This window comes from Peromyscus leucopus, chromosome X (assembly GCF_004664715.2).
Source record: "Peromyscus leucopus breed LL Stock chromosome X, UCI_PerLeu_2.1, whole genome shotgun sequence".
Lineage (NCBI taxonomy): Eukaryota > Metazoa > Chordata > Mammalia > Rodentia > Cricetidae > Peromyscus > Peromyscus leucopus.
Window position 1 is genome coordinate 67111254 of NC_051083.1, and position 16054 is coordinate 67127307.

The 16054-nt window shown below is 32.4% G+C and overlaps 1 protein-coding gene across 1 annotated transcript; it reads left to right on the forward strand.

The window, feature by feature from the left end:
- Positions 1 to 1466: 1466 nt before the first annotated feature.
- On the forward strand, positions 1467 to 7751 carry Tent5d (terminal nucleotidyltransferase 5D). The gene is made up of 2 exons (XM_028886371.2): positions 1467 to 1564; positions 5199 to 7751. The coding sequence occupies exon 2, from the start codon at positions 5218 to 5220 to the stop codon at positions 6388 to 6390; it is 1173 nt and encodes a 390-aa protein (XP_028742204.1). The 5' UTR covers positions 1467 to 1564; positions 5199 to 5217; the 3' UTR covers positions 6391 to 7751.
- Positions 7752 to 16054: the final 8303 nt, after the last annotated feature.

A 16054-nucleotide genomic window follows, 5' to 3' on the forward strand; every position in this document is an offset into this window, starting at 1 on the left:
CACCTTGCCTATGTCAAGCAAGCATTCTACCATTGAGGTACACACCTAGCCTCTTAGAGTTTTCTCTGTGTTGAAGTTATATGTCAGCCTTTACTTTCAGCAGATCAAAAGCATTGAAAGGGATTTCCTTGAGATGATTATCACTTTTCATGATGTTTTTGATGGTCTTTATTATAATGTTAGCCAGTATTCTATTTACTGCTTTACTCAGTACACCATAAAAATACCAAATCAATCAGTGTTTTCATCATGATATAAATAGAATTTTCTTCTTGAAATGAGCACTTTCATTTTGAAAGAGATAATATTCAGTTGTCGGTAATTTATATTTTAATTAAATACAGCAGTTTCATTTCTCACATGCCTTAATCTTCTCTCTAGAAACAGATGTAGTATATCAAATAAAATGTGCAATACCTCCTTCTAGTAATTAAATAATACTTCATACTTCTTTGAACCTATGAAATATGGTACATAGTATAACCAATGTCCATTTCTTTATTTAACTATAGGTGGATACCAGTCTTGAAGTTTTCCAAAGTAGGAGACATCTTCTGAATATAAGCATTTACTATAAGGAAGGTAACTAGCAACATTTCTGTCTTAGAATCACTACACAAGTTTTAGACTGTTAGATTTAACATCTAGTTGAAAAAATAATATTGTACTATTAGAATGCTGATAAAAGCCTAATTTAAAAGAACATTTTCTTGGATTGGAATTTTCTGTTTGATTCATTGCAGTTTTTATTTTTAATTTATTTTGTTGTGACACGAGGTCAATATGAAGTGTCTTTCCCACTTTCTCCATCTATCATTTTGAGATAGCGTCTTCTCACCGAATCTAGAGCTTGCCACTTCATCTATACTGGCTGGCTAGTGAGCCTTTGAAAGTCCACGTGTCTCCATCTCCCCACCTCTGTGATTGTAGACATGCACTGCCATGCTTGGTTTTTATTTGGGTGCTGGAGATCCAAATTCAGATCCTCAAGTTTACACAGTACTTTACTCAGTGAGCCATAGCCCAGCCTTCAGAGTAGTTTTTTTTTTTTTTTTTTAATAGAATGGAAGTAGCCAAGTCATTACATGAAGTATGCCTGTTGATAGTAATGGTCCTTGGTCATTTCTTATGTTTTCTTTAGTGATATGATTCTTAAAGTATTGCTGCATCAACACCATCTGGGAAGTTGTTTAAATGCCTATATTTAGGTTCCCCTTTGACCTGCTTATTCAAAAACCCTGAAAATGGGACCTAGAAATATTTTACAAACCCTCTATGTAACAATGCATCCTGAAAATTAAGAACTTCTATCTCAGAGCAATTATTTACCATCATTTCTTTAGTGTGTATGTCTATAAATGTGTATACATACAGCTTGTAAGAATATGATGAGGAACATCAGATTATTCATGTATGACATGTATCAAAATGCTCTTTTGGTGTTTTTCTTCTTCAGACTGGTTGACTCATGACTCTACTCCATAAGATGAAAATTCATATCTTGTCTGAAATATCCACTGAATCATATTGACTGTATAGAGTTCTTGAAAGTTATCTTTACAAGGTAAGTTGTAAGTCATTCATCTGTCTCTTTGAAGATAAACTTCTAATATTAGTAGAGTTGGAAAATTATTAGTTTCACTTTTATTTCTGTGGTCAGAAGGACAATAAGTGTGTGATAAGGAAAACATTATGATTTATTTATTATATAAATGACTATTTCTGACCCTTTGTAAGATCTTGACAATTCACTTGCCTTATTTGCATTCCAGATGAATTTAACCAATTAAATAACAGAAACAACTGAGTTTTGATTTCAATGTCTACTAAAGTCATACATATTATTATATCATATTTATTATAGACATTGATATTAATTAGATAGATAAGAAATGTGTTAGCTTAAAGGTTAAATAAATTGGAAGAAGCCAGAGACTCAGAAGATCTTTGGGAATGGACTAATATGAACATCACATTTTAAGACTGATTAGGAACTTCGGCTTTTGTACTTGTGTTCAAGCTTAGGAGGCAAATTTTTAAAGGAGATTTGTCTTGAGTTTGGACTTTTAGCCCATGAAAATATATTTTTTGTACTTCATATTATAAAACCACATATTGTATAGCTGACAGCTCTGTTTAAAACAACATCATGCAATAAGCAATGTGTATAGTTTTATTGTACTTCTAACTTTATGATGATAGGCACTCAAAGATTACATTGAATTGTGTTTTTAGCAGATTGTTTTAATTTTTTATATTTGATATATGAATTGAATATGATATATGAAAATACAACTGTTAAGTTACATATGATGAGTCATTAATTTAGTGTTATAGGTAATTATCAGAAAATGAAAATAGATAATGGTTATGTGAAAGAACTATAACATTATGGCCTAATCTTGAATTATCTATGTTAATAGAGATGAGCATTTGTATAAGAATTATAGATTCCATATTAATAAAAAAATCACGTGTATATATTCCATCATGTTATACTTTACTGAATTTGGTGTGTGACTATATGTGTGTATATGTTGTATATATGATATATATACTTATGTATATGATATAGTATGGTAATTATGATGTTTTAAAATTTTGTGATTCATGTTTCTTAACTACAGGTGACCAGAAAATTGTAATTTAAAATTCTTCAGTTAGTAATAATATACTAATTTAGTAAAAATTAAAGTTTATGTAAAATAGAAGTTTACTTAGTTGTAGCAAGAAAATTCTAAAATAAAAATCTGAACTGGTTATTTAAAAACATCATTTAGATAGTTGAAACATGTACTAATCAATGACAGCATTTCCTCATATCCTAGCAAATTGACTTCATGTCTTTATATTTAACAAAGGCTAATGATAAATTATTGTACACACATATGTATAATTAAATATACATATATATAAACACACACATATATTCTTAAACCTTCAGGCTAGTCTTGGTACTAGAAGACTTAGAATCATTAGCATAGGTGTCAAGTGAAGAACAGAATTCTGTACACTGATGAGCAGTTTCTCTATACCACATTTCTACACAAACTGAAAAGAAATGTTAATCTTCTTTGTTTTCTTTGCAAGATCTTAGTATGCTTTTTTTTTCTTGGAAAGAAAATGCTTTTCCCTCCCTTTATCCTGTAATATCTATGTGTAGATCTAGGATATTAAGTATCTCTTCCTAATTTGTTTTATATGAAAGACCCCTTTTTGATCAGTTGCTCATTTATTCTGACAGTTAGTTCATTTACTCATGATTTGATTGACTATTTCCATATAAAGTTCCTATGGACTTCTGTATAGAAAATAATTTCTTAATATTTAAGAAAGTATGTATAGCAATATGAATATTCTCCTCTCACAGGTTGTAAGACTAGTATTAAGCCATTGAATTTTTAATTTTTACTAATATTATCAAAGGAAATTTTCACTAATAAAACAGAAATTTCCACTTTTAAAAGAAATTTTAATATTAAGGAAGAATTTTAAAGCTTATGACAGCTATTTAAGTTAGTTTATACTTCTAAAATATTTATTAGATAAATTGTAGACCTTCCTAAAATATTTACACAAGTCCAGATATTGTGATGAACTTTATTTTCCAGACTGATAACTAGAACATAACAAATTGTTAGCTTAAACTAATTCAGTGTTAATTCTAGCTGAATGTATTTTAAGTAGTGTTATAATTGCTTATTGAATGTTCTAGCAATCAATGTATATTCTGTATATTCTTACTCCTTACACTGTTAATTTTGCTTACTAGAGCAATTACTTAAATCCAAAAAACCTGAAGTAATTTAATTCATCCCACCCATGTTTAAGGTTTGATTTGTATACTCACATAGTTGGTCAAACTATACAGATATTCCCAATAAAACTGGCTTAAAAGAAAACAAGCAGCCTACTATATAAACCCTAACATTACATAATAAAAATATACATTGACTCTTTAATTTAATTTATGAGGATAATATATAGAGGACCACGATAAGTTTAGTTTTCTCACTAACACAGATCTGCCGTTACTTAATCATTAAACTGCCAAAGCCTGTTCTACAGATGCCAGATTAGGTAATTCTTTTGCTGTACTTATACCTGAGATACATGCAGTATTGAATTCTAAATATTTTTATTATTCTGATAGTTTCCTAAATATGCAAGATATGAATGCTACCTATATAAATCTGCTTTAAGCATAATAGAGTTTATTTTCCATTCCTGGAATTCAGGAAATAATATCTAGTTCAAAGACTATGTCCATGATGGACTTCATTTACTTTCCTAGATTTATTTGTTTGAACAGCTTAATAGCGTATTGGAAGATCCATGTAATCACTTTAGATGACCTAGATACAAAATTATATATAGTTGCACTCATCATGTTTTTATAAAAAAATTAAATTCTTTATACTTTCCATTTGTAAAATTTTCTGAACATATTATATCAGATACTAGCTATCAGACACCTACACTAGATGTTTGTAAAACTCAGCAATCTTATGCTTCTCTATATTCTTGCTTAATTTTGCATGCAAATTTGGTAGTTTCATTTTCATTTCCAAGTAACAGTCATTATTTCTTTCACCTGACATTAAGTCATCTCTGGGCATATAGAACAAGTCATGAATTACATGCTATCCTTATTTTCAAGAACCTAGAGAATTAATATAATAGAAGATTTCCATAGTGGTATTTAAAATGGGAGCAATGAAATATAAAAAACTCAATAATGTATTGTGAATGATTTTATAATTATAGAATTAATTATTATATTATATATTAATTCCATTTTGTCCATGCTGTCTCATCTCAATTTAAGTTACTGACAGCCTCAGTGTTGTACTATGATTAACCTATAAATGGTATTTATATGATCAAACACCATAATTATCATGTTTATATGAGGAATGATTAGAACACCATTTTTATTTTATGAATTATATATTTACAGTTAATCCCTGAGAAACTGTTTGAACTTATTAACAAACCAAATATTTTATATAGTCTTTGTGACCTTTATTTTTTCCAAGTTTAAGAATGATATTATCTATATATCTATTAATAACGTCCTAGTATTTACTTTGTTTTTATAGAGGATAAACCTGTTTTGAACTTATTTCATATGCTTTAGGTGTAACCTTAGTTTTAAGATGCTGACATTTTCTCTTAATATTTTTCTTGCCTCCTAGTTGATCGATTGACTTCACAATGTCAGAGATCAGATTCAGCAATCTCACTTGGGATCACATTGTAACATTGGATCGCGTGTTAGATGAAGTAATCCCAATTCATGGAAGGGGCAATTTCCCCACGCTGGAGGTAAAACCCAAAGATATTGTTCATGTTGTGAAAGATCAACTCATAAAGCAGGGCATTATTGTTAAAGATACCAGATTGAATGGTTCTACAGCAAGTTACGTACTCGCAAGCCATAATGGAATCAGCTATAAAGATTTGGACATTATTTTTGGTGTTGATCTACCAAGTGACCAAGAATTTCAGGTTGTTAAGGATGCAGTTTTAGGTTGTCTACTTGACTTTTTACCAAAAGGTGTTAAAAAAGAAAAGATTACCCTAAAGACAATGAAAGAGGCATATGTGCAGAAAATGGTCAAAATTTGCAATAACCATGATCGTTGGAGTCTCATCTCTCTTTCAAATAACACCGGAAAGAATGTAGAACTAAAATTTGTGAATTCACTAAGACGACAATTTGAATTTAGTGTAGATTCTTTTCAAATTCTTTTGGATTCCATGTTAGATTTCTATAGTGTCCCAAATGCTAAGCTAACCAAAGAATCCTGTCCTGTTGTGGTGGCTGAAAGTATGTATGGGGATTTCCAGGAAGCAATGATACATTTGAAATACAAGCTTATATATACCAGAAAACCTGAAGAGATCAGAGGTGGTGGCCTTTTGAAATATAGCAATCTGTTGGTTCGTGATTTCAAACCAGCTTGTCAAACAGAAATTAAGACTCTGGAACGTTATATGTGTTCTAGATTTTTCATTGATTTTCCTGATGTAGCAGAACAGCAAAAGAAAATTGAATCATACCTCCGCAACCATTTCATAGGTGAAGAAATAAGCAAGTATGACTATCTTATGACCTTGCATGGAGTTGTGAACCAAAGTACTGTCTGCCTCATGGGTTATGAAAGAAGGCAGACTCTTAACATGATCACCCTTTTGGCTTTGAAAGTACTTGGAGAACAGAATATATTACCCAGTACAGACAGCGTAACTTGCTTTTATCAACCTGCACCATACCTAGTTCTTGAGAGAGGGTACCCAAGTTATTATGTAGCGTCTGGGCTACCACTTGTTTACTTCCAGCCATGTCCTGCAGTGCAGTTTCCAGTACAAAATGATATGATGTAAGAAGTACACATAGCAGAAGCATTGCTTAAGCACATCTGAAAAGCAATTTTCCAATTCTGTAAACGCTAACATTTACTATTGTGTAGTTGCCAACTATTTTTCACCAATTATAGCTTAAATAATCGTAATAGATAAAGTATCATCTCTAAACTAACTTTTAAATGATCTTCAAATGTGACTGGAAAAACTTTCAAATGTAGTGGAATACTTGAGATGATTTTTCAAATCTTACTGACACTTAAGATAAAATTCACTTGACCAGTATGTTAAAGATGCCTGTATCTTTGGCTAAAGTATAAAAGAACACTTTTCATGTCTTAAAATGGACATGCATAGTGAAGACATATTAGACATCTTTATGTCCAAGTTCCTTGTTACACTGTATTTTTCTTAGCAAATAGTGCCGTGAAATTTTAGTTCTTAAATTGAAAATATGAGATTTCTATAATAAGAAATTTAAATAATTTTAAAACCTACATTTCCCAATAAAATTTGTTGGGTTAAAAATACTACTAAAGTTTGAAGAATCACTAGAAAAAAATGTTCTGGAAAACAGTCATTTACCCTCTGTATAATAATTAGCTAATTTGTGGATTGAAAAATTCCTTTCATCTGGACAACCAATAAGATAACTTATTATGCAGGGGTTTTGGCATTTAAATAAGTTGAAAAGAAAAAAATAACCAACTCTGAATGTGAAACTATTTTATCATCATTTCCTAAGAAGAAACTAAATGGGACAAAAAAGAGAGAAATACCACCACCAACAACAGAAAGTTAGAGAATTTAGCCATGACATTTAAGATTTTGGGCTTATTTGATCAACATCCTGGGAAATTTTTGTTATTAGTAATTGAAAGCACCTACCACCAAATAAAGCACTTTCACTTTTCTAAGACCAAAGATTGATTTATAGTATGTTCCTCAATGTTAAATTTCAGTTAACACCATCCTTTTTCAGTAATTGTGTATATTTGCCATTATTCTGAGTATTTATTCAGTAATCACATATCCACTCTCAAATCTATGAATGGGATTTAAAATTAATTTCTCTCATATGATAAAAAAAGCCATTGATCTGTTATCTGGGATGGTAACAACAAGCTGTTCTGAATAAATGTCAATAAGGCCATCAGAAAACTTAAGTATTTTTCCATCATATCATGAACAAGCAATCAAAATCTGAGAAAGTGCTACCTACAGACTGTATTTAAAGTCTCATCTCAGCATTATAGTATTGAATACAAAAGTACAACTTCTAAGGAATTTTCAAATAGCCAATATTTCTGACTTTTTTTGTATCCATACATCGCTGGCCATTGCCATATTTAAATAATTACATGTATATTACAGAATCCCAAGGCTTTAAAATATTTGTATTTACCTCTTTGGGAGGACAAAAAAAAAGTATACTAAGAAATTGTATCACTGTATCTATCTACATCATGTATTGGCTAAAGCATAGTAATCATTTTTTTGTGTACTAATATATACACTTTACTTTTCAGAAAGTGGGAATACATATACATAAACATGAACTTATTCATCAGTAAAAAAGTAATTCTAAAAGATACAAGGAAAATACTCGAAAATGAAAAGGAGTTAGTGTTAGTGATGCCATTGCTAAAGGCTCAGTATTTCCCACAGTAGTTCAGTAATAGAATTGTGAAGGTGTCTGGGAATATCTTATCACATCTGTGATCCCATTGCTTCTTACTGGTATTTCCTCCAAACTCTCTAATTGCTAAGAAGCATTTTTTTCCATATTATTATCCTAAAACTTTAAATTGCAATGTAGAGAATGGCCTAAAAGGATCATGCTTTCTCCTAACATTTTAAGTGTCTTGTTCTCTTATGAAAAAACTCCACATAAATGTCTAATATTTTCTCAGGTTAGAGAATCCAAACATGTTGAATGGGAATGATACCATAAAAGAAAAAGCTTTAGCCTATTCCTCATGACTTTGTTTCTCTAAATAACATCACCACGCTAAGCCTTCCTTTATTGCCTACTAACCAAAAAATATTATGTATTCAATGGCATGTCAGCATCTCTCCAGAACTAGTGTAACTGCCTTAAAAGAAACAGTACTAATTCTTTCTGTTCATTGGTTTACTACAAAGCATTTTTGGTATATAAACAGGTGCCAGCCTTTTTTTTTACCTGAAGTAATCCATAGAAGTCATTCAATAATTTTAAAACTCCATTCCAGCATATGTCATTTCATTACCAGACACACACCAGATTGCCCTTGATTGCTTTAATTAGTGTTAAAATCCAGGAGTAACAGGAAAGGCGCAAAGCTACACAGAGAAACCCTGTCTCGAAAAACCAAATAAATAAATAAATAAATAAATAAAATAAAATAAAATAAAATAAAATAAAAATCCAGGAGTAAGTTTTATTCTGAAAGTTGGTTTTACTTTTTAACATCAGTAATCTAACCAAAACCAAAAAAGAAAAAAATGTAGTTCTAACATTTCTATTAGTTGAATTAATTGGGTTTTAGCCACAGACACATATTCTTTTAAACTAGAATATTCTTACAGTGCACAAATGTCTACATATTATAAAAGATCTAATGTGGTATGTAAGACTTTTAAATAGCCTTCTGCTAGTCTCTAATCTACTGCTTTAAAAAGAAAGGATTAGCTTGTTTGGGGTGATATCATACAAGCTAGAGGAGATACACTACTTGGAAACCAATTTTATGTTACTGATATTTGAACATAACACATTTTGCTTTACTTTGCTTTGTTATGGGAGGATGAGATTTTTTGAATGAATTATAACAAAACTCATTTTTATAAATATACACCTTGAAAGAACAACAGATATTTTATAGATGATTTTAATGCATGTGGTTTATATGCCCCCTCCAACAGGCAGACCTCCATGTCCTATAGAAGGAGTGCCACATGGATGCATCTTTTAATGCCTCCGAATAAAATCATTACCCCCTGTAAATGAATAAAATGGCCCTCTTAAGAGAAATAATGTATCAAGTAGCTACTCCTCAAAATTATCCCAAATTTAAAATAATGGTTAAATGTCAATCCAATTAATTTGGTGATTTCTTGTATAATTCTAGACTAATGGAGAAATATAAAGTATTCTCTCTAAAATGCTAACTAACCCATCACACATTATAGATATGCCCCATTCATACATATTCCTTAGGCTAAACTATGGAACCCAGAAGGCTGTGATTGGATTCTTGTTAAAGACCTGGTGATGAGTAGGGGATACTGGTCTCTGTGAAAATGACATTACAGAGCGGTATGAGAATACTAACTAATATAATAATTGACCTTTTATTTTTACTATAGTAGAATAACTTGAAAGTTTTCTACATAAAATGAAAGCTTAATTCCAAAACAAAAAGGTAAAGATATTATCAAATCCTTAACTTGTGAAATCAGAATGTGTGTTTATAGTAGTCTCTCCAGATGCCTTGAAAATTAAAAGTAATTTTAGGAAATCATTGATATGTATACTTTCTATTTTAAAAAGGTTTTACAATTTTAGTGCCTCCCAACAATAATACAACCCATATCAGCAGGTTTTTGAACAAAGATAACTGCAAATTGTTATTTTATTTAAGTCATGTGGATGACTGTTTTGAGCATAAGTATTTCTTCATACTTATCTTCTTTACAGATTTAAGAAAGAGTTTAAAGGCACCTTTGGTACCCTGACTTCAAAATCCAATACTTTTTCAGGAAGTAAACTCCAAATACATGTTGTTCACTAACTATTGAAATTGTATTTTCACTATTGAGTAAAATTCTTTCAGCTGGCAAGTTAGGAATATATATTAAAACTGGCTTAAAGAGTAAAACTGTCTCCTTTGAAAAGCACTCCAATGAATCTTTAAAGTCAAAAGCAAGATGCCCTTCTATAAAATACCATATCTGTGTACCAAACCAGAAACTATATACATGAGGTTATATGATTTAGTCATGTTGAGGGCTATATTTAAACATACTAGCCATAGAGCTATATTAATTTCAGTAGCTATTTAGTAAAACAAGGAGAATAATTGTAGAAGAGATATACAGCTGCTGGTAAATCTCGACAGCTTCCAAAAACAAAGGAGCATTAATACATTTCTCTGGAAGAATGTTCTGTTGTTATCTTTATTTTAAATATTTTAACATACCTAAAGCATTAAAAGTATACTTATTAATAAAGCATCATGTAGTGTTCTAACATGTGGACATTGCTGATGCTTAAATATGATTGGTACATGTATTTCCTCAAACATGTATCTGTTCTTTATGATGAAAACTAGAGATTTAGAGTAATTTGTGTTATCTGTAGTAATTCTACTGAAGAGGAAGGTTTTAATTCATCTTGTTTCTCTTCTACATTTTCCTCATTTAATAAAATGGCACTTCTGTTTTTCTTAGTGACAGGATAGAAAAATTGAAAAACTAGGGGCAATTTTTTGTGTTTATTTTACAAAAGATTAATTCCTAGTAAAGATGGAATCTGGAACTGTTAATTTACTAAGATTGTGTTCATAGACATTCCATTCCAGAAAAGTAACTTCCATGTATGTATTGCAGAGAACCGAAAGTTAGGCTGTCTGATTTTCAAGATTTCTCATGCCTACAGCACATTAACAATCATTCAATAAGCTTAACTATCCCAGCAAGATTAGAAATAGCCCATTTCATTAGCTGAAATTTTCTGATCTCAACCTATTACTGTTAGATAATGTCTTCTGTTTGCCATTTTATAGGTGAATGTAGAAAATCTGACTTCCTCTTTAAATTAAGACCTTCTGCTATTTTAAAGCAGGCTACATATACCTTGACAACCACTGCCACCTCACATCTGTACACTGCCATTAGATTTAACTGAGTAGTGTCCTCTTTGGAAGCTTGTGACTTGTTAAACTTCACCTAGCCCCTGTTTAGATGAACTGAATGTCTGTAACTTTGCCTTCTGGTTCAAAAAGGATTAGCAGGCACAAAAATGTTTTCTTTAAAGTCCTTCTTGATGTTAAGGGAATGTCTTGGCCTGCAAAACAAAGAAGGCAAGGTTTCAGATAATCTAGACCATAAACATATCAATCAGTAATGAATGGTGAAAGATTAATCTGAGTAACTTTCTCATTTAAGATACAAAATGACTACTGCATACAATAAAAATCTTACAGTATAATTTCAGTAAATTCATCTGACAAAAAATAAAGTTAGAGGATATCACTTCAAAACTAAACAAGTTATATACATAAGTATTTCTCTTCAAGATATGTTTCAAAATTCAGTTGATTTAAACCAGTTAAATTGTTTAACATGAAAGAAAATGTCAGTAATATAAATGATGGTCAGACTGGGAAAATAAATAAAAACATCTAACTGTAGTTGCCCAGGTCCACATAGAGGAGGTTGCTAATAGCATTCTATACTCAACTATATCAAGAAAAATTATCTTTTAAACACTGAATTGTTTTGTGTTTTGTTTTAGGAAAGCAGGCAATATAAATATAGCTTTATACCGTTTAAGGTGCCTTTTCTATTTTTATAGTTCATATCACCACTTTTAGTCTCTTAGTACAAACATTTTGAAGTGCTGTAATAAATTACAATGATTCTGTAAATAAAAATTTTCAGGACTGTTTCAGGACAGATGTCTGAAATGTCCAAAGTTTGGTGAACTGTGCATATTTGCTTTAATGTTGAATGTATGTTAAATAAGAATATTTTTTTACAATGTTATACAATTTCAAGACTTGTATTACTTTTCTGGAAAAGGTATTTTGCTGTTTGACAAATAATTAATATATGAAGAGTGAGGTATCTTTTGTGGAAACTATTTTTGATTCTGATAATAGTATAAATGTATGTTTTATTGTTCACTATATAGCCTTATACTTGTATCATTTGCTTTGTGTGTTTGTAAAGTTGATGGAAAATTTAATGTAGATATTGTATTAGATTGAAATGATTTTTGAAATAAAATGACCATGGAATATGCAGCAGTGCACTAGCTGCAAAATGGGTAAATGCCTGTTATTTCAAACTTAACCACATCAGTTACTTAAAGTATTTTTTAAAAGAACTGCCTTGAGATTTTTCCATAGGGTTTGTATAGAATCACAGTTTTCATTAAAGGTGGCAAATATGGAACACAAGAAACTACTGGCCTTAAGTATATTATGGCTTTCTATAAGGAACTACTATCACCATTTATGAGAAATTAACTGATAACACTATCAAATACACAATACTATCCACAAAACCTAAGTATAAATGATTTGTATTCATTTATTTCCCATAGCTTCATTTGATTTTTTTCATTGGTAAACCTTTTTTACTCTCTTTCCCCATTCAAATTACTGTTATCTATAGTGCATTGAATGAGATCATAAATGACAAAAAATGAAATTAAATGCCAGAATCATTTAGAGAAATGGACCAAAATGATATAACAGATACTGTATCTACACCCTTACACACACACACACACACACACACACACACACACACGCACACACGCACACATGCACGCACACATGCGCACACGCATACGCACATCACACCTTTAGCAGAACTTGGTGATATTTTGGATAAATGACTAAAGAATGAAAAATGGTTTTGAACAGAGCCATCACTAAAATAATGAACATTGGTAAATGTGAATGTGTAAAAGGCTATACCATAAACCTGGTGCCAGGGAAACTCCCAGGAATCCACAAAAATGACCCCAGCTAAGACCCCTAGCAATAGTGGAGAGGGTACCTGAACTGGCCATCTACTGTAAACAGATTGGTGACTGACTACCCTAACTGTCATCATAGAGCCTTCATCCAGTAACTGATAGAAGCAGATGCAGAGATCCACATCCAGTCACTGGGCCAAGCTCCAAGAGTTCTGTTGAAGATAGAAAGAAAGGATTGTAGGAGCCCAGGGGCGGCTTGGAGGGGTTGCGGGGAGCAAGGTCATGACAGGGGAACCCACAGAGGCAGCTGACCTGAGCTCATGGCAGCTCACCAACTATGGACTGAAAGCTAGGGAGCCTGCATGGGACCAACCAAGGACCTCTGCATGTATGTGACAGTTGTGTAGCTTGGTCTGTTTGTGAGGCTTCTAGCAGTGGCATCAGGATCTGTCCCTGATGCATGAGCTGGCTTTGGGGAACCCAATCCCCAAGCTGGGTTGCCTTGCCCAATCTTGATGCAAGGGGAGGAGCTTAGTCCTGCCTCAACTCTTTTTATAATCTTTTAATGTACAAGGATAAGTTCTGCCTTATATAATCCTTAAAACGTTACCAAGAATCCTAGTTTCCATACTTACAAAATAGACAACTTTAAATTTAGTAATAAATGGATATACATAAAAATCCTAGTATAGTCCTATATTGATTCCATAATATTTTTCTTGTGACCTAGTTAAATCATGACTGATATATAAAAATGCATCATATTTATATATTTCATCAAGCATAGTAACACTTGTTTCATTATTTAGCACTAATAGAAGTCAGATTCATCACCTTTTGAAACCTGATAATGGTGTCATTAAATTACTTACATAAAATCTAATTTCTCATTAGACTAAGTGATTGCTATGCTTAAGTTTTTTCTACATTATTTACAACATTAAAAACACACATAATATATACATGTGTATGTACATATGTGCATTTGTAAGTATACATGTACATATGCATATACATTCTCATTCCTCACCAAGTAAATCTGGTTCTTATCAAGATTATGTAAAATTATCTAGTGTATGATTGAAGGTTACCTTTTGTTTTATATTAAAGTTTGAACAGATTTCACACATTTGTAAAGTTACATGTAAACACATAAAATTATTAAGAGTAGTGCACTATTATTTCTCATCATACCCAACATTAAGTACTGTTACACGTACATGTATGCCTTTGTGGTTGCCTCATTATATCTCTCTAACCTATATCACTGCACAATCTTCATTTCTGAACTCATAATGAATTTCTATAGAAACAGTAAAACACCAAATTTATAATTTCAATGACATGTATGAAATGAAAACCCAGGTCTCTTTTAGATTATACATATATCAGTGAAATGGAGCCCACACTTCTTTCAGCTCTGTGTTACAGACTCTTACTCCCACATCAAGTCTTCTAAGGATACATAAATATGGCAGACATAATAAATACCTTCATGGAGAAAAATCATTTTTTTTTTCAATTTTAAAGACAGTGAATACAGGTAAATAGTTGAAAAAATGGCTTATCTGAAAGTCAAAATGTTTTAGTAAAACCATTTTTCTGGATACACTATGATAGAGGTAACAGTGGCTGAACTGATTGTTGTAATTAGCATTATAGAAAATTTAAAAGAAAATGAGGGAAATCTGTGGTTTTAAGGGAAGATAATTCATTACAGAGCTCACATATCTGGGTACATTTTGAAGGTTATTTGAAACTCGCCTGAACAATTCTTGCCTCTAGAAAGGTACATTCTTTAAAAAATCACCTGAAGGAATCAATCTACCTCAAGACACATCTATACCACTCTTGGGCATATTCCCAAGGAATGCTCAATCTTACCACAAGAACACATGCTCAACTATGTTCATAGCAGCATTATTCATAACAGTCAGAGCCTGGAAACAACCTAGATGCCCCTAAACCAAAGAATGGATAAAGAAAATGTGGCACATATACACAATGGAGTACTACACAGCACTAAAAAAAAGATATCATGAAATTTGCAGACAAATGGATGGAACTAGAAAATATGATCCTGAGTGAGGTAACTCAGACTCAGAAGGACTAACATTGTATGTACTCACTCATAAGTGGATACTAGATGTAAAGCAACCCACAGCTCCATAATATAACCCACAGCTCCAGAGAAGCCATCTAACAAGGAGGAGGGACACCTAGATCGCACAGCGAAAGAGAAATAGATAAGATCTACATGAGCAAACTGGGAGTAAGGGGCGGTGGGGGATAATGGAGGGCAAAGAATAGGAGATGAGAACATAAGGAAATGGGAGGTTTGAGCTGGAACAGGGACAGAGTGGGAGAGCAAGGAAAGAGATACCATGATAAATGAAGACATCATGGGAATAGGAAGAAACAGGTTGCTAGGGAAGTTCCCAGGAACCCACAAGGATGACCCCACCTTAGACTACACGCAGTAGTTAAGAGGGTGCCTCAACTGGTCTGCTCTGGTAACCAGATTAGTGAATACCCTAACTGTCCTAATAGAGCCTTCATCCAGTTACTGATGGAAGCAGTTGCAGAGACCCACGGCCGGGTGCCAGGCTGAGTTCAAGGAGTCCAATCAATGAGAGAGAGGAGGGATTCTATGAGCAAGGGACATCGAGATCATGATGGGAAAACCTACAGAGACGACCAGCCACACTAGTGGAAACCCATGAACTGTGGACCAATAGCTGTGGAGCCCCCATGAGACTGGACTAAGTCCTATGGAGATTCGAGACAGTTGTTTAGCTTGAACTGTTGGGGGCAGGCAGTGACATCGGGATCTGTCCCTGGTGCATGAGTGGGCTTTTTGGAGTCCAGTGCCTAAGGTTGACACCTTGCACCACCTTGGTGCAAGGGGAAGGAGCTTGCATCTGCCTCAACTGAATGTACCATGCTCTGCTGACTCCCCATGGGAGACCTTGACTTGGAGGAAGTATCAAT